This window comes from Tenrec ecaudatus, chromosome 10 (assembly GCF_050624435.1).
Source record: "Tenrec ecaudatus isolate mTenEca1 chromosome 10, mTenEca1.hap1, whole genome shotgun sequence".
In the NCBI taxonomy this organism is placed as follows: domain Eukaryota; kingdom Metazoa; phylum Chordata; class Mammalia; order Afrosoricida; family Tenrecidae; genus Tenrec; species Tenrec ecaudatus.
In genome coordinates, this window is record NC_134539.1 from 76,298,517 (window position 1) to 76,323,136 (window position 24,620).

At 49.3% G+C, this 24,620-nt stretch overlaps 1 protein-coding gene across 3 annotated transcripts in view; it reads right to left on the reverse strand.

The window, feature by feature from the left end:
- The window catches only part of ABL1 (ABL proto-oncogene 1, non-receptor tyrosine kinase), a 153,387-nt gene that overhangs the window by 12,509 nt on the left and 116,258 nt on the right, over positions 1 to 24,620 (reverse strand). For all 3 annotated transcript variants that reach the window (XM_075560623.1, XM_075560622.1, XM_075560624.1), the window contains exons 4-6: positions 13,787 to 14,059; positions 1,980 to 2,064; positions 1,262 to 1,439 (exon numbers count right to left, since the gene is read on the reverse strand). In XM_075560623.1, the coding sequence (XP_075416738.1) occupies positions 1,262 to 1,439; positions 1,980 to 2,064; positions 13,787 to 14,059 (536 nt within the window). The remainder of the gene's footprint in view (positions 1 to 1,261; positions 1,440 to 1,979; positions 2,065 to 13,786; positions 14,060 to 24,620) is intronic.

The following is a 24,620-nucleotide window of genomic DNA, read 5'->3' on the forward strand; positions in this document are numbered from 1 at the left end:
GCTTTCAGTGGTGCCTGGCACCTGGAAGGGGTTGGGTGCTGGGCGCAGGGCGGGGCTGCAGGAGACAGCATCGCAATGTTTCTCACTTTCCTCTTTCTTCCCAATGCTTGCCCTAATGTATCCTAAAAACTCTCCCGTGGAATCAGCTTCTTCTTGCACCGATTCTCCCGGGGAGGTAGGAGTCTAAACTCTGGCTGGGCTCATGGACATTAGCTTTGAAACCACCGGGCAAAGGGACGAGAAGTACTGAGCTTAAAGCGATGGCTGGGGAAGAGCTCTTGATCATCAGCAATCAGAGAGAAATTAACTACCGACGAGTTGTGCCTAATAGGATTTTGGTAATGCATTTTCCGTTTGCCCGAATGTAGCGGGAGCAGACCTAGCCGTGCAAGGCAGCCCAGGAGTCAAGAAATCCCAATTTGCAGCATCGGAGGTTCACGTTCTCGAGTGACAGGAGCATCTGAATCAGGCTCTGCTGGAGCGGAGAAAATCTGTCTTACAAGGAACCGCCAACAGTTCACACATGGTACTCTCGTTCCTCACTAGGAAACTCTCATGTACAGGTTTCACACTTCAGTTAATCGGTAGGAAAGGTCGCAACTGTGGCATGGAGAAGCACGCTGAGAGCATAAACGACTCCTGCAAGCCCATCAGGGGCTGCGCTGTACGTGCCGAGCCTTTGCTAGGAAGCCGCTTCCACCAGCCAAGAATGCAAAGGCCGGGGTAATTGTGGCACCCTTGAAGGTCAAAGCCCTCAGCCTCTGCAACAGCCCCGATGCTTCGTGCACACAAACAATGCTGACAACAGCGGCAACATCCCGGAACCACACGACGGCACGTTAGGTGGAAAATGAAGTCACAATAGGGAGAAGGGAAAGGAAAACAAAACATGACCCACGTACTGGCTGCTACCGTGCGCGGATGTAACAGCAGTGCCTCTGTCATTACCGACCAAGACTGGCCTCGGAGGAACACTGAGCACTCCTCTCCGAGGGAGTCGCGGTTATTAGGAAGGACGTCTCTCAAACATGCCATTTAATATTCCACTTAGTGCACCATGGCTCAGAAGTGAAAGATTTCTTACTGCGGGGGCTAGCCCTGGGTCCATGCCCAAAGACAGCCATAGCGGGGACCTGCTGCTCGCCTTTGCTCTAAGGCCCAATGTACCAGGCACTGAAGTGAGAAGCCGAGCCTGAGGCCACGTCGGCCGGGGCACGTCAGCTGCAGGCTCTGGGCGAGGGCGGCCTTGCCAGGCTCCTACCTGTGGATGAAGTTTTTCTTCTCCAGGTACTCCATGGCAGACGAGATCTGCGTGGCCATGTACAGCAGCACCACCGCATTCACCTCCTGCCGATTGCACTCCCGCAGGTAGTCCAGCAGGTTCCCGTAGGTCATGAACTCGGTGATTATATAGAATGGGGGCTCCCGGGTGCAGACCCCTGACAAGAAGACATCAGGGGCTTCAGTGTGCTGTTCTATTCTCCACTGAACAAGCACCACAGGGAAAGGCTTCTGAAATGGAGCCCAAGTCCGCTTCTAAGGCCTGGGCCCAACCTCTACGAGGTCCCGAGTCCTTGTGCCTTGAGACTGTGCTCCTGTGGGAGAGACACAGCTCCGTTCTTTCACTCAAGCCAAGACACAGACGCACAGTCAGAGGTGCTGCCGCTGCATTATGGTATCAACCACTGATGCCCATGTCTGCTTATAAAAAAATGGCTTGAGTGAGCCAACTCTTAAAATGTCTTCATTTTCAGAAACCAATTTAAGATCTGCAGGTTCTCTCTCTCTCTCTCTCTCTCTCTCTCACACACACACACACTCTCCCTCTCTCTCTGACCTTTCACCGGAGGCTGAATGCTGGTAAAGATGTCCAGATCAGCAATCTTAATGTGGTAAGCTGCTTATCGCTTCTTTAATAGCATCTGCATCACCGCAGAGGGTTTAATTAAAAGGCTGTCTTTCCGGAGCGCTGCACTTACCGAGCAACTGCACTAGATTAGGGTGTTTGATCTCTTTCATTACTGCGGCTTCCTTCAAGAACTCTTCCACCTCCATGGTGTCCTCCTATTTCAAAAAACAAAAGGGTGGGTGGGGGGATCTGTGTGAAATTATTTCAGCAAGAAAAATGTTTCAATGGAAGAACCTATCCTTGACCCTCCATCTCCCCTGCCCTCCCGCTCTCGCCACACAAAATGGCATCTGATCCTTGCCCGATGGCAGAGACTTCACTAGCGTGCTGCTTGAATGCGCTCCCAGGGTGACAGACTACAGTTGGCGCCGACATGCTGGTGCCTCGGTTCTGTTCCTACCACTGAGTGAAGTTGGAGAGGGGATACGGAGGAGAGATGCACAGGCAAGCAAGGTGCCAGTTTCCGAGAGCAGTTTCGGCATCAGGTCAACTCAGCAGTTTCTAATTTCCAAGGGGCCCTTTAACATTAAAAAAGGAAAAAGAAACCACCGAAGAATCCCAAGCAGGTCTGACGGAAGGGAAGCAAGCAGCTACACCCAATGCATTGCGTAGCTGCTCAAGAAGGATGCGGCCTACACGAAGCCATCACCACTCGCTGTCAGGACAATCGCTCGGGCTCCGAAACAGCCCAGTCCAAGTGTCGTCCGGACCCATCACGTCCTAGCAAGTTCCTGATGTCGCATCACCAACGGGCTCGGACCAACAGAAGCAGCAAATGTGCTAATACTCTACCTCCTCGCTCAGCTGAAGTCACTAGAACTGTGGCCTGGGCCGGGGGCAGAGGCCAGCACACTCGGGCTTTTGCTCTGGCTAGACAAGTCATTCACAAGCCTTTTTTTCCACTTAAAAAAGAAACAACAGTAACCAACAAAGAAAACCCGCTGACCTGTAAACTGACCATGCGGACAAAAAACAAGCAGGAGAGTGATAAATAAGAGGGTCTTTTCAGGAAGAGCAGGCCCCTGACCCCCACATTTCAGCAGGCAGTGTCTGAAGGGCAGGCCGGCTGCCATGGGAGACAGGGGCAACAGGGGCGGGGCTTTTAGGCATTTTGACTCCCTGGTGAAGACAGGTGCACTCACCCCACTGCCCCGCCCCTAGGAGGCAGAGCTAACCCCCTGCTGGTGGGAAGACTGGCAGAGGACAGGGCAACCTTTACCGAAGAGCTGCCAGGGTTTGGTCAATCGAGTTTACAGGCGAAGCCTGACTAACAAGAGTATGGGTCAGCCAATTATCACTGAGCTTAGGGCTCCGTGAGACTGAAACTCCGGGACAATTTATGGCAGCGTTGGTCGTCACTGTATCGAGCTGCGTGGGGCAAAGAGAAGTTGCCCACTGGCTGTGCGAGCCTTCTGAATCCTCTCTGCTCCTTATCGTGCTGCGCAGACCCTGCTGATTCGAGTGCCGAGTGTGCTCTGATTTAGAGGTGACACACTCATGTCAAAGGCTGGAGAGACAGCCTGCCGGAATCGGCGCATCCCATGCTGCTCACGTATAGACTCGGGGCCTCGAGGGGCAGGCCTGGTCAACAACATGCTCACAAAGTAGACAGGAGGCTGCTAGACAGGTGGCCCCACACAGGCAGCCATACACAGTGACCTCACTTCAGCAGCACCATTTGTTCTAACGGCGACCACCACGCCTTTTCTGGAAGAACTATGCTGTGTGTCTGCAGGGGGTGTGGACATGCACTTCCTGTCTGGAAAGGCACACATGCACACACTCACAGTGTCTGGTTCCCTGGGGGATTTTTTCATTCAGGAAAATCAGTGTGAACTTTGTCTCCCCCTGCTGGAATCAGAGTTCAACTATAACTGAGACCACGAACAACTTACGCTTGCAGTTGTTTTAAATGGGAAATGCCCCTGAGGTCACCCTGCTACATTCCTTTGTTCAGTTAGAAATTCTCCATCAACCTTTTGAAGACAATTCTTCTACTTAGGCAGTCAACCTTGCAGAGCTGGGTTAATTAGGGCCAAGGGAACACACTGCATTTTCAGCCTCCTGTCTTCAGAGTCTGTGTTGGGGGAGATTGGTACACAAGGATCGCCTGGCCTGATCCAGCTAGTCAAGAAGGGACTTGTGAAGTAGACTGAACTTAGTTCAGTTGCTATGTGACCTTGGGAAGGACACTGCCCTGTTCTCATATGCAAAATGGAGGGGACAGTCGCATACAGCTCATTCATGAATAGCAAAAACAGCCTGGATTATGGTCGCAATCCGTCAGTGGTACGCACTTAGATTATCAGGAGACACAGGTTCTCTATTCCTGAGAAACAGGCTACATACATTGTTTGCATGGAAAGACAAGCAACTTCATTACTATTGTTTGTGTTTCTTCCAGACTCAGTGCTTTGCAGGTGTTTTCTGATCAGGTTCTTCCTTTTAGCTCATCGGCTTCACCCCTAAGTGTTAGGTATTTTACAGCATGGGAAAGAGAATGGTTTAAAATGGCTCAGCACCTTCCCTTTCCGCACAGCCTTTAGCTGAATCAACAGATGCGCCGGTTTCCCTATGTGCTCTGGTTCTATCAGCCAGCCGCTGGGGGAACAGCACTGTTCGGAGGGAGGAGAGCAACATGTGGGAGAGCAGACTGTAGAGCTGGGCAATTTCTGAGCTCGACAAAGGAGGGGCTCACCCACCAGGTGTGGGGTGTCCACGAGAAACCACTTCACAGAGGGGACGCGAGAAACCCGCCCCGCCATGGTGTGATGGCACCTTATACTCCTGTCAACATGTTGACCCTTCCTCTCTGCTCTGTTCTGGAGCTTTCCAAGACAATCAATTTCCTATGGAAAAACAAACACTAAAACCCAGCACACTTGTTGGCAGGGGTAGGCCAAACTGGCACTTTGCAAGTCGGTACCAGTGCACTGGAAGTATTGAACCAGTTCATAAATGTTCCCTGGTCCATCAGTTCCCCTCTCACATGGATGCATACAGGGATAATCCCCATGGCACCTTTGTACTAGAAACAACACAAGCGGAGGGTGGGGTGGAAAGGGGGAACTGATTACAAGGATCTACGTATAGCCTCCTCCCTGGGGGACGGACACAGAAAAGTGGGTGAAGGGAGACGTTGGACTGTGCAAGATATAACAAAATAATTTATAAATTATCAAGGGTTCATGAGGGAGGGGGGAACAAGAAGGGAAGGGAAAAATGAGCTGATGCCAGGGACTTAAGGGAAGAGCAAATGTTTTGAGAATGATGAAGGCAATGAATGCACAAATGTGCTTTACACAAGTGATGTAAGTATGGATTGTGATAAGAGTTGTATGAGCCCCTAATGAAACGATTAAAATAAAAAGAAAGAAACGACACAAGCGCCCTGTCCCCGAGGGGCTCATCTTCTGGTCCAGATCGGACAGTTTCTGCTGCTCTCCAAAAGGTTTTCAGTGGCTCCCTTTCCACAAGTGGACCACCTCATCCTTCCTCTTAGTCTATTTCAAGATCCATTCTTCCAAAGTACCAGGCAGTCGGCGACCTACCTGGAAGACGACGTAATCTAATTATGAGTCAAATTTATAAATCAGCCACTAATGCCCAAAATGAAGAGATGGAAGATTTCTACTAACTTCCCTAGTCTGAAATGGATCAATCATACACCGGTAATTACTACTGACTGGAACATAAAAGGATGAAATGAAAAAAGGGGGATCATTTGTTGGAAAACACTGTCTTGGTAACAGAAATGACACTGGAAGTTCCATGACAGAATTTTGCAAGGCCATCAACTTGCTCTTTGTAAACAACAACATAAACAGGACAACTAACAGTACACATGGCCTTCGCAAGCTGCAATACACAGAAATCCAAACGCCTACCCGTGTTAAGTTCAGATGGAAAGCAGCTCAGCATCATCTGCCTGGGCCCACGGTGGACCAGCCCAGGTGGATGATGAAGACATTTAAAACAAGCCCGTGAGAGCTAAACTACAATCTTGTCTATATCCCACTCGAATTTTAGGGACCATCGCAGGAAAAGATTTGATGAGTTGAACACTACAAACCAAAGGCCAGACAAGCTGTGGGATGACATCAAAGGCATCAGACATTAGGAACCCAGAAGGTCACTGAAAGGCCCAAGTGAATGTCAGAAGAGATGCTTGGCAGTGGACGGAAGCTGCGAGGAAGCAGAAGTGATGGGCTGGGCTGAGACCTGGAGGGGAAAGCAAATGGCAGAACACGCTCAGCTTCTCTCAAGCTGCGAGCACTGAAGAAAAGTCTCAAGTTGCAGTCCCGAAGGACTCCGTGGAAGGGAGGGGAGCACTCTGCTCTGCGTAGGGTCACCTAACGCCTAGCAAACACGGGGAAAACAACGTAACGATGCAGTAAACACCAACAGACAGACAACACAAGAAATAGAGTTCCCGCACCACCATGAACAGGTCAAGGTGATCTGATGGTCAAGAACTGGTGGTACTAAAGGAAAGAGAAGAGTCGCACTGAAGACACTGGTGAAAGCAAGGCTGTTCCCACAGGGGGAGCCAAGCCGGAAGCCCCGCTTGCCAATCCCAAGAGATCTGTAAGACAACCAACTACCTGACCAAGCGACTGGAAGAGATGCATATCTGTCCCCATTCTATAGAAAAGTGATCCAATGGAATGTGCAAATTATTAAACATGTAAATATTTGCTGAAAATCGTTTTAAAAACAGTTGCAGTACACTGACAGAGAACTGCCAAAAATTCAAGCTGAATTCAAAAGATGATGTAAAATGTAACGTATTGTTGCTGAAGTCAGATAGAGCTTGGCAAAAAGCAGAGAATACCAGGAAGAGGTTTACTTGTGTTTTACTGACTCTACATAGGAACTTGACTGTGTGGATCACAACAAAGTATGGGTAACAATGCAAAGAAGGGGCATTCCAGAACACTTAACTGTGTTCACAGGGTGAACAACCACTGGGACAGACTCAGGGGCTACTGCCGGGCTTCACCACACTTTGCCCATCTATACTCCGAGCAGCTCAACTACAGGAAGAACGTGGGACCGGCACTACGGGAGGGTCATGAACATACTTTAGAGATGACCCAACCTTGCCTGTTCAAAGTGAGGAGATTCACAGCATTTACTGATGAAGATGAAAAACTTTAATATGGATGACACCTCAACCACAAGCAACAACTCACAACTGGACCAATAAGTAACAGCATAATAAATAGAAAAAAACAAAACCAAAACACCCACCAAAGTTGTTAGGAATTCACATTTTTTGTTTTTTTAATGCTTAGCTTTGTTTTACTGACTAAGCAAAGGCCTGTGACTGTGTCCATCATCACACACTCTGACCACATTGACAAGGTGGGAACTTCAGAACGCTTCACTGTGCTCATGTGGAACCTGTACCTGGGTCAAGCAGCATCGTGGAAACAAACATGGTTTAAGGTATAGGGTTTCCCTGTACCTGACTCAACAAGCAACCCTCTTGGAAGCAGCACCTTCCAGGTGTGCTACACTGGACACATCTGCTGCAAAAGATGTCACTGGAAAGATGAGGGTGGACCCAACGCAAGCTGTGATGTTCTCACGGGCCTCGGGTGTAGACGAAGGCTGCACGATGCCTGAGGAAAACCAGACAAGATTGGGGCCTTTGAATTATGGTGTTGGGGAAGAATATCACATATCCACGGGCTGCAGGGAGAATGAACACATCAGCTGGAAGAACTTCAGCCAGAATGCTGCTTAGAAGTCCAGAGTGATGAGATTTGTGTGTCATACTTTGGACTTGTCGTCAGGAGGGGTAAGTTCCTTAAGAAGGACGGAATGCTTGGTGGAAGGTCAGCAAAGACGAAGAAGATGCTGAACAAGATGGACTGAACACAGCAGCTGCAATGACCCCAAGACAGCAATGCCTGTGAAGATGGCTCAGGACTGCGCCAAGGGCATCTAGCCACCATCACACCTCCACACAAATGCCAACTGAGGACTAGCACATACTAACGTATGTGCATATAAAATGACATCTTGCACCTGTCGGGGGGGGGGCTCTTCAAAAAGTTCCCGGAAAAATTCCATGATCGTTTCATTTCAATTTTCTATGGACTTTTGGTGGAAAATACAGAGCAGTGGCTAGTGGCTACAGTGAGCGTCCTTGTTGGTTTAAAAGAGAGAAGGGAAGAGACACGCTTGCGGGCCCTCGGGGAAAAGGACACCCCAGGATGAGAAGGTCTGGTTGCATACATTACCTGTTTGAAAAGGATGCAGAGGACAACTTACAATGGGCTTTTACAATTCTGACGCTGATTCGTTAGTTCACGGGGCGATCTTGATGCCGCAACAAGGAGCTAAGGGTGTCTAAGGGTGTCCTTGTCTTCTCTGCACTACTAGGAGTAGAACTGCCCACAGCAAACTCGTGGAACACAGCTCATTTAAGAAGCAGGGCTTCTTACACTTGAAAGCAGGATTGTCTTTTTAAAAATCATTTCATTGGGGGCTCTTACAGCTCCTAACCCAATCCGTCCATCCATCCATCGAGTCAAGTGCATTTGTACATATGCCGCCACCATCATTTTCAGAACATTTGCTTTCTCCTTGAGCCCTTGGTACCAGCTCATTCTTTCCCCTCCCTCCCCACGAACCTTTGAAAGTTTATATTTTTTTCTGTATCTTACACCAACCCCGTCTCCCTTCACCCACGTTCCTGCTAAAGCACTCTGTCCTGCTATATATAGAGCAGCAGTTCCAAACCATGGGCCTCGGCTGTAATTCCAGTTTCCCACCTTGAGGTGTCTGTTGTCCTTGTGGAGTCTTCCTAGGCTCTAAAAGGTGCTCTGTGCTGGTGATGCAGTGGGCTAGGTGTCAGACTGTGAACCCTATGGACAGTGGTGGTTCAAGTCCACCAGCTGCCCCAAGGGAGAAAGATGAAGCTTCCTGCTCCTAGAAAGATTTCTAGCCTCAGAAACCCAATGGGGCAGTTCTGTGTCTTACAGGGTTGGGATGAATTGGAAACTGACCTGCTGACAGCGGGCTGGGTTTGGGTTTTGGTTTATGCCCTCACGCACATGTTCTCAAGCTTATGTGAGACCCTTTGGCGATGGAAATTTCCTGGGGCTTCGTGAATTATTGCCACACATATCCTTTTCTGTCCAGGACATTTGCAACACACGTAAGCGCTGCCAGGAACACCTCAGATGGATTCCATGTTTGATTTTAAGTTTTGGTTCTTGTGTGTTCAGAACCTTTACGGTTGCCCGAACTTCTTCGACTGCCACCTTCAGTTCCCCTCACAGTTAAAGCGGCTTTGTAACCCATGGCCCAGAATAAAGTGTCCGCAACCGCGTTTGCAGCCCTCCTGGATCTTTCCGTGGCCCACTGTGGGAAACAGATGCGATCTGATGTTGTCTAAGGGTTCAACAGAGAGCCCTTGCTCCCCCTGCTGGTTATGAAAGAGGATGCTGCCGTCGGCGGGCCAGCAGTGCAGAACAGGCAGGAAAGGGAGGCGGTGGGAAAGGAACTGCTGAGCAAATGAAGCCTTGGCGGATTGCTGGAAGGGTTCGCAGGTATGTTGGATCTCTATGAGAGCAGAAGTTAGTGGGAGGGAGGGAGGGGAAGTCAAATTTTAACTTGTGTAACTGTGGTCTACATATATTTTTCAAGGTGCTTGAGGAATATGAATTTGAGGCACACCTTTTGCGGGTCCAGATGAGCTCAGAGGGACCGCCATGAAGCCCCAGGCATGCTCTGTGAGTACAAGGTGGGGGCCGCTGCCTGTCCACCCCAAGTTCTGGGAACCACCCTTCTACTGCATGGGCATCTTCACCCCAACCATGTGTGGCCACGTCCCACTTCTGGTGCTTTGTGTCACAGTCAAAGAAGACAAAGACATCTTCCGGGAGCTTGTGTACTGCAGGCAGGTGTTCCAGAAGGCCCCTCTGCAGGTGAGGAACTCCGGTATCTGGCTGTGCCACGACTCTCGCAGGCAGCAGGACCCACATGTACCGGGACCTGACCACCATGGACACCCACTGCTACTGCGACATGGGCATTTGGCACTAAACCCATGCCCACTCCGTCCAGATAATGAAGGGGGAAAGGACTGCGGGCAGCAAGTACTGCCGGCCTGCAGTCAAGCAGGTCCATGGTCCACGACCAAGTTCCCGCCACCCCCAGGCCTGTAGCCAGCCCCAGCCCCACTTCACCACCAAGCAGTCCAACACCCTCTTCCTCTAGACCCGGCCCTCCTCCATCCTGAGTCTGCTCAAGAAACACCTTGGCCGTCAAAAGAAAGAGAAAGAATCTGAGGTACAACTAGAGATGGAAGCATTGGGCTCTGACCTTACAAATCTGGCTAGACCAGAGGATGGACACTGGTACAGACAGGAGCTGGAAACGCAGGGAATCCGGGACGGATGATCCCTTCAGGACCAGTGGTGAGAGTGGCGATACTGGGAGGGTAGAAGAAGGGTGGGGTGGAAAGGGGGAACCGATGACAAGGATCTACATATAACCTCCTCCCTGGGGGACAGACAACAGAAAAGTGGGTGAATGGAGACGTCGGACAGTATACAATATGACATAATAATAATTTATAAATTATCAAGGGTTCATGAGGGAGGGAAAGTGGGGAGGGAGAGGGAAAAATGAGGAACTGATGTCAGGGGCTTAAGTGGAGAGCAAATGTTTTGAGAATGATGAGGACAACGAATGTACAGATGTGCTTTACACAATGGATGTATGTATGGATTGTGATAAGAGTTGTACGAGCCCCCAATAAAATGATTAAAAAAAAAAGTTGAGCTCTGGAACCAGGAGTCTGTGTAGCCCCCTCCTCTTACCACTTTCTGCTTTGGTTTCCCCAACCTTAAAATACAGGTAGCACTAGTCCCCTTCTCTTAAGGACGCTGGAAGGATTCAAGGAGATGCTGTTTGTTGAAAGCCCTGTTAGGTTGTGATGGGTTGCTAGTCGCAAGGTCAGCAGTTCAAAACCACCAGCCTCTCCACGGGAGAACGCCTCCTGCTCCTGTCAGGAGCGGTAGCTCTGCCCTATCCGACAGGGGCACCGTGAGGCAGAGTTGCCTTGGTGGCAGTGAGCTTGGTTCTGGAGATGTTTGTTGATCAGTACCACTGTCAAATCAATTCTGCTCACAGTGAACCCATGTACAATGAACAGAAGGAACCACTGACGGGTCCTGCTGTAAAGCCGCGACCAGTACTAATCAGGCGTGACGGTGCTTGAGGACGCCCCCAAAGTTCTCCACTTTTTGTATGCAATGCTGAAGTCGCCTATCTTGATATGATTTGACTTGGCAAGTAGGAAGCACACTGCACGGGTGTTTCTGTGCCTGGTGAGCTGAGCAAAGGGTAACTCGGCGAAGCCGTTGTTAGGTATGTATTTTGGATAACCAAGCCTTTACTGAAGTGAAGTATAATTCATGCTTTCACTTGCTCTTGCTCATTTATGCAGATCTTAGTGAATGCAGAGGTCATGCCTGGGTCAGCGGTCTATGGCACTGGAGGCGGCCATGTTTTTCTGGGCCTGCTTTTCAGCCCTGGGTTGGCTGGAGAAACTGTTGCACAAGCCGATCCCCCCTCCCTGCACTTGCCATGACCTGTGGGAGGCAGGGTGGCAGGCGTTTGGCTCTTTTATTTGAGGAGACATGGTTAAAAGGCAGTTACTGGTTAAAAAGCTTCGTGTGCACATATACAAACCAGCTATCTCAGAACCACAGGTAACCAACATGTGGGAGGGGTTATGGAATTTACAAAACCTTAGCCACGAATGTTCTCCAAAGCACCGGTCATTGTGAGCTCCACTCGAGGCCAGCTATGCAGGGCATCCAACTCTTCACCGGCTCTCACGGCCTCCAAGACACAGTCCCAGCTCGTTAGCTGCTGTCTGATGCCCCTCTTTTGCCTCTCCAGCGTTTCTCGCATCCCCTAGGCCCTTCCCCGGGACCCCGCCCACAATTCCCTCGATGCCTCCTCCCATGCTGAGCAGGGTCCATCAATCCTCTGCTCTGGGCACGCGTCTTGAGTGCTGTACCTCTCACAATGCACGGGCATTTCAACAGAGTGCCTACTGGGCTCTTCCTGCCTGCACTGTAAGCCACCCGAGGGGGAGAGCTCGAATCCATGTCCAGAAAACAAGTGTCTAGCCTAGAGCTTGGCAAATAGATGAGAGGATTCACTATGCCTTCTTCTTCTTCTATTAAATTTTTAAAAGCCCTACCTGGAAAATAACCTAGAGCCCTCAAGGCAACCCAAACCATGCGGGATAGCCTCTGAAAACATGTCTGTCCCATTCAATGACAACCGCCAAAACACACTTGTCCCACCCCAATGCCAGTCTAAAGGATGCACTCAATATGAGCATTTGATGGCACTTTTGGTTTAAGTCTGCAATATTTCCTCCGCGAAGCTTCAATATGGCCTTTCTAGCTTTGTGCTCCCATGCATCCAATGGCTGGCTGAGGTGGTAGCAATAAGGTGCTGGGAATTCTGCAAAGGACTGATTAACTCATGGTCTGCCTGGGGAGGGCACACCTGGAAACCGATAAGGAGCTTGTTCAACCCCCAGTTTCCCTGGCAGGGGCTGTCATAAAGAAGACAGTGAGGGGTGACGTGGCAGCAGCAAGGAGCGACAGCATCGTGAGATGGCTGCGAGGGAGCTTGCCAAGTCTCGGAGCCAAGAGTTGCCACACGTGCCCAAGCAAGGCCCAGAGGAAGCAAAACCCGACTGGGTCCCAGAGAAGAGGCCTTCCAGCCCAGAGAAGAGTATTCTGATTACTCCTGAGTGGATTCTGGTTCCAAGCGGTAACCTTTGCTTCCCAAATGAAGCCAGAACTATGCGTGTGGTCTGTGCGTCCCGGGCAGCCGCCCTCACGATGGAACCCAGGCGGGTAGTAGCAGCTTCCGTGGGAGGGAGGCTGCTGAGAACTGGTCGATAGGCCAGGGAGTGGTTGGGCTGGTGCCAGTGTTCTGCTACTGACTCTTGCTCCACTCCACCTGCCTTGTCTGCGCGGAGGCCGCCGTGAGCAAAGGGCTCTGCGGGGAGACCAGCGTTTCCGAGTTTGCTCCGACTAAGAAGCCTGCCCAAATGTAGGTCTAGTTTCCCAGCAGTAGAATGTTCTCATAGCTACACAGAGAGGGTCCTCTTCTTGATTCTCAAGCACGGGGCGAGAAGACGCTCCTCAGAGGAGGCGGTCATGCAGGTCAACGCTGGGGGGACCCTCTCGCCAAAGGCAAAAGCCTGGGCCCGGTTTGAAGCAGGCAGAAGGTTGGAAAGGAAAACGTCCTGCCCGAACAGTTTCCCAAAACTTCAAAAGGGAAAGCAAAACAAACAACCCTGAAACCATCAAGCCTAACCACAGCTGGCAAGAAGGGACAGCCCCATCTGCCGAGTGGAGCGCGGCTTCCTGCAAGCATCTGGAGCGCGGGCGCTTCCACGACTCTGCTTCTAGAACCTGGCGCGCGATGATGACGCAGAGCCACAACCTGCGCGGAGCCCCAACGCACTGGCCAGCAAGAAGCCACGGGAGTCAAATGCATTTTAGTTTGTTGTTGTTTCCCCCCAAATGCAGAAAGCGCTTCTTGTTAGGAAGCAGTTCCTGGGTCTCATGCAGACACACGTCAATGGAGCGGCAACAGGAATGCAAAATTCCTTCAAGTGGACTGGTCTTTGGCATCTAAACTCCACAGACCTCCCCAACTCTCAGGACCGTGAACACCCACTAACATGTGTGAACTAGACAAAGCACCAGGGAGGCCGGGACGGCCCGCCACGGCACCCAGTAGAAAACGGGCTCTGGCTGGAGCTCCACTGGCGGCTCTGGCTCTGATGGGGGCTCCCAAGTGGGCGGTGCCCAGGCCTACCTTCAAGGTCTTCACGGCCACGGTCAGGCTGTACTTCTTCCACACGCCTTCGTATACCTCCCCGTACTGGCCTCCTCCCAGCTTGTGCTTCATGGTGATGTCCGTGCGCTCCATCTCCCACTTGTCATAGTTGGGGGACACGCCATAGATGGTGGGCTTGTTGCGCTTGGGGGCTGGATAATGGAGAGTGGTGATGAGCCCGTCGGCCACAGTGGAATGGTGATGGACCAACTCAGCCAAAGTGTTGAAGCGGCTCTCTGAGGAGACGTAGAGCTGAGGAGAGAGAGGAAAGCTTTCAGCCCGCTGCTCGGGGTGAACTCATGCAGGCCTCCCTGAAAGCATCGTGAGTCTCCGAGCTGGAGGGAGATCAGGGGCGGCAGAGGCACGGTCTTTCTCCACAGGGGCTGTGAGTTTATTTCTAAAGCAGGGAGACCAGAAAATGGCTCAGGGCCTTTGCACCTGCTGCTCTTCCTGCCTGAGCACCTCTACCCCTTGACTCGTCCTACACCCAGCTCTTCCCCTGGTGAGCTCAGTGTAGTGTCTGTGAGAGTCTCTCTGATCACCCACTTAAAAGTCATCCGGTCACTTATTTCTCTTTTGGGGACCTGCCACTAACAGACTTGCAATTTGCTTATTGCCTGTCTCCACCCTCTAGCCCACAGGTCCCCAAATTTATTTGGCCTGTTGCCCCTTTTTCTGGAAAGCAAAACTCAACCCCGACTGGCAAGGATAACCTTTTGTACTAGAGCCCACAAGCTACCATAGAGTGTAGGTGTCTGCGGGTGCAGCCTGCCTGCGGCATCCCAGTGCCTCACTGCACTGGCCTCTACACTTAAAACCCTGCCTGGTCAAGGCGGAGACGAGAACATGAACACAGAATAGGTACTCAATGGACAGCTGTTGAGTCCAACTCAGAAATACCAAATGACCGTGCAGATCTGCTTCATGGGGTTTTCTGAGCTGTCATCTGGATGGAGAGGAACCCTGGTGAGTTAGGCAAGATTGACTGTTCAACCAGTCGCTCCATGGGAGAGACAAGGCTGTGTGCTCCTGTCAGATCCACAGTCTCATACCCTTTACGGGGTGGGGGGGGAGGGGGACACGGGGACGGGATGCTATGAGGCATAAGAATCTCCATGGCAACAGGTTTGGTCCTGGCTCAGGCCTTTCTCTGGTGGAGCCCACTGAGTGGGTGTGAATCTTTCCATTAGTAGCTGAACTACTGCACCAACTGAAGGTCTTTAATGAATGGATGGAACTGAGCATCTCTTTGCTGGCTGGAAAAGAAAATGATTTCATTTACACCTTATACATGGATCTACCTCGAGTGTAACGATCATCAGACGAAGAAAATCACTGTGAAGTGACACAGGGATGTCCACACTTGCATCCACCTGGCTCCGGGTCGACACCAGGCAACTCCTGGGGTCTGCCCTGTAGAATGCCCTCAAGGAAGCACCCCTGCCACACAGCGGGGCCCGGGGGCCACAACTAGGAGCTCGCACAGCCCAGCAAATCGAAGGGCTGGAAGATGGAAGTGCGCTTGCATCGCTCTCCCACGGACACACGCGGCTCTCCTGTGGACACGGCTGAGAGAGCACGGAAGGGAAGGAAAGGGGCAGGCTGGCACAAAGCAGCTGCCTTTCCTCCCCTCCCCCTCCTCCACCTCTCTCCCTCTCTCCTAGTTAGGTGCAGTGGTGAGGGAATGGCTCCTTTCCAGAAAACAGCTCCAGAGTAAGACTCACAGAGTACCTGCCTGCAGGCACAGACAGAATGGACTGACTACGAGCAGCCACCGCCCCTGGACACACGACATCGCCGCAGTAAAATGTTCACGACAGGAGCAAGCTGAGAGACATGGGCGATGAATGCAGGTTCGGGGCAGGACCAGCTTTTGCTGGGCTGTAATGTTCTATTATCGGAGAAAGGCACAGAGCAGAAAGGGCCTGAGACACACAAGGCAGAAATGGATGTGCTAGAGTAAGACCAAGGCCTCTGGCTGGTGGTGACGTCCGTTTATAACACTACACAAAAATACAGTTGCAGGAAATGATGGCAAAATACACAGGGTGATGCCACCTACAGTCCTCAAGAGGGTCAATGGGATTCATTAGCAGATGTCTTTCTTCCTATGGTTTAGCTTGGGGAGTTAACATAAATTAAATGAACTTTTTAAAACATCAGACAGCTAAAGGCCAACTTTGTTGTTTCAACCCACTAACAATTCCAGTAAAATAAATCTCTGAGAAACCTAAGACTGGTCCAGAAAGATCCCTTTAATCTCGGGAACTCGGCCCTTGTCCGAAGATGGTGACCTTGGAGACATGAACTTGCTCCTCTGCAAGAGGAGGTCTTCGAGTGGCAAGATCTTTCCGGCTGAGGCAGCCAGAGCCCCAGTGGTGATCCCATCCAGGAACTTCTCCACAGATAGACGCGGATGGGCTGGGAAAGTCAGACATTGCTGGGACCTGCCATTCGCTTCATGCTGCTCAGGGACAGACACGGCTCTCTCCTCAGTGCCAGCGGCCAAGCCAGTGAAGTTCAGAGAGAAACCAAGTGGGGCACAGGGGCAGTTTGTAGTCCCCCCTGCTGCTGGCTGGCCAATGGTTTCACTCAGCCTGCAGGGCTCCTGTCCCTTTTCTCGGGTCAGCTCAGGGGACAGTGGTGTCCCAGACCAAGGCGTGGGGAAAGGGCTGCTGAAGCCAGCGTTCCCAGAACTATAGCACTGCTCCTCCCACCTGAGAGATCAAGACAAGGAAGGGAGGCCATTTTTCAGGCTGGGGTCCTGGGGCAGGTTCATCTGGGAGCAATAGTCTTTATCTCTGCTCCCCACCCCTGGCCCGCCTGAGGGCGCCAAGCGCATTAGGAGCTGCCGGTCAGAAGATCAAGTCCCTTCCGTTATGGGGTGGCGTTCTAATGAGTCCTCCAAGCCCTTGTTAATGCAGGATTTGTTCCTGGTCTGATGTGATTCCCTCGCAGGCTACACTGTTAGAGAGCTCAGAATGACGGGATGTTTCATGGAATGGCAAACTTTTATCTTTTTCAATAATTAAATCTACAGACCTGGTGACTTCATTCGTCTTTCAACCTAAAATTTACATATCGCAACTTATTAAATATTGAAATGATTCTTCCTTAAACACACTGCATGTTCAACTCACAGCAATCAAGTTTGGTGGCCTCCTTTTGATTAGGTCTAGGTTTCTGAGCACTTTATGCCAGTGACCTGGCCGATCTCTGTCAGGAAAGCATGGCATGCTCGGAGAAGAAAGTGTCATTAGCGTCATGAATGGCATGTCATTGAGCTATGCGCCCGCTACATAAATACTTCGGGTGCTCAGTGGAGGCCACGGTACTGCCTCTTTCCAATCAGGCAGGAGCCTGAACGACAGGACCTGTCAGAGAAACTTACCAGAAGCCCTGTCCTCCAGCAGCCAGAGCCCTGTGGAAAGGAGCCCAATCTGTGCAACTTGCCCCCACCCCCCACGCGCCCTCGGTCGGACTCCCTCTGGGCAGGGCCGCTGTTGGGTCTGAAAGTGATGGTCCTGAGGGCTTCTCACACACCAGCAGGCAGGCGAAGGCCTAGCGCACCTAACTCACATCCTTCTCTCCTTGACCAGGGAAGATTAGCTGGGCCACTTTCAGTGAGTGGATCATGAAAATTCAAGAGGCTGGCCCACCTTGCCGCCTCTGCTAGAGCTTACGGGCAGAGTCCCCTTTTGTCCACCTGACCTCGTCATTTCAGCAGACCATGAAAATAAAATGTCAACTGGGCCTCTCTCTTCAAGACCGGGAGAGACCACGGGGCCACAGGGAGTTGTGGAACATGACGTGGCCCCTCAGAGCAGTACACGAGGCCTAGGCACATACAGCCAGAACAACCGAGGAGCTGTAGACGCCAGGGGAGAGGGGGAAAGCCCGTTTCCAGAGGACTAGGAAATGTCCAAGAGCACCGGAACTACAATCCAGTCCCAGGGCCTTTGAAGATTCTTACGACGGTCAAGTTCCCCAGGAAATGGGAAGGGCTCACTTTGGTCAGTTCAAAAGTCCAGGGCGAAATCCCCAGAGTCCTCTGCTCTGGGACCTGAGCTGGTGACCCTGGGATGACTGAGCAGTCAGGCACCGGAGGAGTGTGGTACACAAAAGCCAAGAGGGTGGAGAAGAATCTTCTAAATTCAGTTGTGTTTTGAAAAGATTAGCTAATTTGGAAAAAAGAAAAAAAAGAATTAAACTTATTCAACCCCAGCCTGCCTCTCCTACCAACCTGAAGCGTCCCCCTAGGAATCCAGAAATGGCCGCATCATAGCCCTGCTATGTGAGAAGCACTTTAATGCCGGCCCACACCGTCCCCACGGAGTTGTCATGCCTCTCCCCATTCGAACCCAGTGTCCCTCAGCCCCTCCACTGTGGTTGCCCTGGAGAGGGACATCCCCAAGAAGCCTGTGGCTATTGGGAAATCGCCAGGTGCGTGCATGGCTGAAAGGAGAGCCTTTGCTCAGGAGGGAGGAAAGCAAGATGTCTAGGATGAGTTGTCTGATTACGGTAGACGCTGTGCTCCCTCTGCTCTGCTCCGCTCATATAGAAAAGAAAGCACCTGAAACACTTCCGGCTTTTAAACAAAGGGCTTGGGCCCTTCTCTGGATGAATCTCCAACTGTGAATCATGCATTCCACGTACAGCCTCCTCATCTCTTAACAATATTTTAGACCAACCCTTAACTAATGACGTGACACAATAGATCATGCCTGTTGGCATCTATTCCAACCCTAGGGGGAAAAAATCATTAACCTGCTCAATTCAAACGTCAACTAATTACCCTGGTGCAGTGCAGCTGGCACAGACTGGGGGGGTGGGGGATAGGGACGGCGCGCAGACAAACAGGAAGTCTCATCCACTGCTGGTGGACCTGTAGGTAGGTACAGTCACTATGGGAAATCAATCTGGCGATATCCAAAACGGATGGAAATTGAGCTACCATATGACCCAGCAATCCCCCAACTAAGCATATACCCAGAAGAGGCAAGAAACAAACCACGGCCAGACATCTGTGCTCCAATGTTCATCGGGGCACAGTTCACAATTGCAAGGAGTTGGAAAAAACCCAATTTCCATCAACTGACAAATAGATTTAAAAACTGTGGTACATACATGCATGGAGTACTATGCATCGCTAAAAAACAGTGATGAACACATGAAGCATATCTCTGCGTGGGAAGAACTGGAGAAAATCATGCTAAGCGAAGTAAGCCAAGCACAAAAGGACAAGTACAACATGAGTCCACTGAGGTAAGCTAAAAAAAAAAAAAAAGCAAAAGGAGCATAGGGAAAAAGCTACTGTATACACACATTCCCGGGGCAAGGACCAGGTAGTACGGCAGGGGCCAGACCAAGTCCAGGGACACATATGGTAGCCAACTAAAAAGGAGGAGGGTAAGGGCCCTAACCCACAAAGGGGAGGGCACTGTTTATAGCTTCACAGGGAAAAAGAGAACAGACGTCAACCCAGTACTCCAAGGGGTGAATACAACATGCTGACATGAAGCAGAGAACAAGTGGAGAGGTCTGAGGGGCTGCCCAATCCCAGCTACATGGACACCTGCCCCTCCCTGCAGAATTTATTTATTTCAGAGGACAGCACTGAAGCTGCAGCACACAGAGAAGGACATATCTGATCAGAGCACACGGGAGCAAACGACAGGGGAGGAAGAGAGAGTGGAGCACATCCTGACCCACCAAGCCTTGAGGATGATATTCCCTCTCAGAGCAGCCAATCCACAGAAAAGACCATACGGCCGGCCCCACAGTGAGACACAACATCCCTCACTGACCCATAGCCCTACAGGGGACAACACTGGAGACACGGTGTGGGAATTGCACCCGATCTGATCCCACCACACTTAGGCAAGACACTAAGGGTGTGCAACAGAACAGCAAGGGGTGCAGAGCCACGAAGTCCCCCAGGGATACCAAAAACAGACGTTGGGGCCAGAGCTTGGACCGGAAAACACTCCTAAAGGCCAGCCAACAAACCGTCCTTGAACAGGCTTTTTTTTTTTGTTGTGTTTTGGGGTTTTTTGGTCATTGGCTTTTTGTTCTTGTTGTTTTGTTTTCTTTTGTTGCTTGATTTTGCTCTGTCTTGTTTTGTGCATGTTATTATCTCCACAGGTCTGTCTAAATATGATAGGCTGGATGAACTATCTGGAGGAGAAAACAACAGGACCGACAGTTCCGGGGGGACATGGGAGAAGGGGAGGTGGAAGGAAAGGAAGTGGTGGTAACAAACCCAGGGACAAGGGAACAACAAGTGATCCAAATCGGTGGTGAAGAGGGTATAAGAGGCCTGAAAGGGCATGACCAAAGGTAATGTAACTGAGATGAATTACTGAAACCCAAATGAAGGCTAAGCATGATAGTGGGACAACAGGAAAGTAAAAGGAAAGAGAGGAAAGAGCTAGGAGACAAAGGACATTTGTAGAGGCCTAAATACAAGCAGGTACATATGTAAATATATTTATATATGAGGATGGGGAAATAGATCTATGTGCATATATTTACAAGTTTAGTATTAACGTAGCAGATGGACATTGGGCCTCCACTCAAGTACTCCCTCAATGTAAGAATACTTTGTTCTATTAAACTGGCATTCCATGATGCTCAACTTCCCGACACAACCGCTGAAGACAAAGCGGGTGATTAAGCAAATGTGGTGGAGAAAGCTGATGGAGCACGGCTATCAAAAGATATAGCGTCTGGGATCTTAAAGACTTGAAGGTAAACAAGTGGTCATCTAGTTGAGAAGCAACAAAGCCCATGTGGAAGAAGCACACCAACCTGTCTGACCATGAGGTGTCCAAGGGATGAGGTCTCAGGCATCAAAGAACAAAAAATCTTATCATTGTGAATGAGGGGGAGAGGAGTGGGGACTCAAAGCCAGCTGTAGGCAATTGGACACCCCCTTACGGGTCGCTGGGAGGAGACAAGCCAGTCAGAGTGCAGGGTAGCAACGATGAAACATACAACTTTCCTCTAGTTCCTAAATACTTCCCCTCCCCCACCCCACTATCATGATCCCAATTCTACCTTACAAATCTGGCTAGACCAGAGGATATATACTGGTAAAGATAGGAACTGGAAACGCAGGTAATCCAGGGCAGGTGACCCCTTTAGGACCAGTGGTGAGAGTGAGAATACCAGGAAGCTGGAGGGAAGGTTGTGTAGAAAGGGGGAACCGATTACAGGAAAGAAAACAGAAAAGTGGGTAAAGGGAGATGCCAGACAGTGTAAGAAATGTCAAATAATTTATAATAATAATAATTTATAAATTATCGAGGGCGCATGAGAGAAGGGGGAGCGGGGAGGGAGGGGAAAAAATGAGGAGCTGATGCCACAGGCTTAAGTGGAGAGCGAATGTTTTGAGAATGATGAGGGCAATGAATGTACAAATGTGCTTTACACAATTGATGTATGTATGGATTGTGATAAGAGTTGTATGAGCCCCAATAAAATGTTAAAAAAAATTGCAGATAGGAAGCAAGCTGTTACAGAAAATTACCCCCCCCCCCCAGAGGGGTATCCGTTGGAGGTGACTTTCTTGTTGTCCGAAGACTTTCAAAAGGCCCCATCACCCTAGAGTGCCTTCTACAAGACAGAACAACCTAGCTCAACATTTGGGATAAGATCAATGCTAAGAATGATCTCTAGTCACATGTCAACAACACACTGCTGTCTGTTGAAGAACCGCAATGCAGGTGCTAAGGTCATACGCGATGATAGAAAGCCTCACATACTGGAACAAGGGTTTACCCAGGAGATGGTGAGAAGTGAAGGAAACACCAGCAAGCCTATCTTAAAAAGGAACTGTATGTTTGTGCACAAGGTAAAAACAGCCAGGGAAATGCAAAAAAGTTTAAGAAGAAGGAATTAGCCCTGCCACATATTGAAATATATTAGATAGCTACAGCAATGAAAAGTTTGGTATTGTCATATGACTACAGATCAATGGATAAAAACGACCCAAGACAACGGAAGAAAACAGACTGAGGTTCATCAGAGGATTTGTTGTGTTTCAAATCTATGATACATTAAAAAATGGCAGAGGGATAACTGAAAATATAACACATGCACATTAAATCCAATGAGATTTCTTTCCTTACCAATCGATGGATAAAGATGTTTTTTTTTAAAGTCTGTTGACGAGGGCCGAGGGCCAACAGTTACTCTCACGTTTTTGATGGGGATGTAAATTTGTGGTTTTTACAAATTTTAACTGTGCATCACGCTCAACCCAGCGATGACAATGGAGCCATTTACCCTGTGGAAACTTGCACTGCACAAAGGAGCTTGGGTGCCTGTCTCAAATTATGAGTGGCTCCATCACGTGACGTGAGTGAGTTCTGACCAGAATTTTTTAATGGAAGAGGAACAGAATGGAACACAAAAGTATCAGTGTGCACTGCATCCGATAAGGGAAGGACAGCTGCATGAAACTTCTGCTACTAGTGTGATTCATTATTAGGTGGCAAGAAAAAACATTTTTTCTTACAGTGGGCTGAGATTAAAAAAAGATTTCAAAGCTACCTCCTAACAGCATGATTTATAATAGCAAAAGATTGGTTATCGCCTAACAGCCATCTAGTAGGGGACTGGTCGATAAATGATGGTCCAGCCATACTATGCGGTCAGCCACACTGTGCAGTGATTAGTAAGAATGAGGCAGCTCTAGATGTGCTGCCACAGAACTACCTCCAAAACATATTATTCGATGGGGAAAAACTAGATGCAGAACAGTGTGTACAGAACAGATCATTTTCACTCTATTATTATTTTTAATGTAAGCAAACATAGGTACATTGGGTAACTCTGGAACAATTGGGTAACACTGGTTACCTCTGGGTTGGGAAACTGTATCGGGAAAAAAAAAATCACTTTTCACTGGAATTCTTTTTGTTCTGATTTAAAACAATTAACAAAAAGACCCATCTGCCTGTGTGACATATTACAAAAGGCATTTGTATACATGTCCTCCACAGCCCCACCTACACCCTTAACTACAGCGTGCTGACACAGAACAGAGTGACATCCAGCTTTAGTTCCATCAGTTCCTATGTGACTTTGGGCAAGAAACATCACTCTTCTGAGGCTCCAATTCATTAAGGCAGCTCAGAGGTCCCCAGATTTATTACCCCCCTACCACCTTTCACGGGGAAAAATTACACCATGCCCCCTTTTGTACAATAGCCCTTGAAAGGGGGTAGAGTGTACGTACTATCTGCTGGATCATCCCAGCACCCGCTAGGAGGTTGACACTGCCCACTCTGGATGGAGTCACCCACACTGAATTGTAAATGACGGCAGTACACAACAGGAGCTTAATGTTCACTCCATCCTTCCCTGCCTGGACTCTTAAGAGACTGCTTACAGTACGACCACAAAACTACAACAAATAAATGTCAACTCCTTTACAAAACTCCCAACTTTCATCTAAGAATCTATGGGTGGAATGTGACCTGAGTTTTAGTTTCAAATTGTGTATGAATGTAAATATACAATAATGTAAAGGTGACTTTTTCTACAAGGAGAAAATCATATAATATATTTTACTGTGAGGAAGTGCTTTAAAAATATTGATCTACAAGGGCAATGGAACTGAGAGGAATTACTGAAATCCAGACATTATAGTGGGACAAGAGGGAAGTAAACAGAAATAGAGGGAAGAACCAGGAGGCAAAGGGCATTGATAGAGGTCTAAATACAGGCACGTACATATGTAAATATATATATAAAACGAAAGGGAAATAGATCTATGTACATATATTTATGTTAAGTATCAAGGTAGCAGACAGGCATTGGGCCTCTACTCAAGTACTCCCTCAACACAAAAACATTATGTTCTAATAACCTGGCATTTCATGATGCTCACCTTCCCAACACAATCGCTGAAGACAAATGGGTGTATAAGCAAATGTGGCAAAGAAAGCTGATGGTGCCCAGCTATCAAAAGATACAGCGTCTGGAGTCTTAAAAAGGCTTGAAAACAAACAAGCGGCCATCTAGCTGAGAAGCAACAAAGTCCACATGGAAGAAGCATATCTGCCTATATGATCATGAGGTGTCCATGGAATCAGGTATCAGACATCAAAGACCCAGAACAAAAAACCTTATCATTGTGAATGAGGGGGAGTGTAGAGTGGAGACCCAAAACCCATCTGTAGACAACTGGACAGCCCCTTACAGAAGACTCACAAAGAAGAGACAAGCCAGTCAAGGTGCTGTATAGCACTGATGGGACATACAACTTTCCTCTAGTTCTGTAACGCTTCTCCCCCCCCACCCCGCCCACTATCATGATCCCAATTCTACCTTACAAATCCAGTTAGACCAGAGCATGTACATGGGTACACATAAGACCTGGAAACACAGGGAATCCAGGACAGATAAAGCCCTCAGGACCAATCATGAGAGTAGCGATATCAGGAGGGGAAGAGGAAGGTGGGTTAGAAAGGGGGAACTGATCACAATGATCTATACATAACCCCCTCTCTGGGGGATGGACAACAAAAAACTGGGAGAAGGGAGAAATCGTCAGTGTGAGACATGAAGAAATAATAATAGTTTATAAATTATCAAGGGTTCATGAGGGAGGGAAGGGGAGAGGGAAGAATGAGGAGCTGATACCAAGGGCTCAAGTAGAAAGAAAAAGTTTTGAGAATGATGATGGCAACAAATGTACAAATGTGCTTGACACAATGGATGCGTGTCTGGATTGATAAGAGCTGTATGAGCCCCCAATAAAATAATTTAAAAATTGATCAACTGAATTTTTCTCAAGGACAAA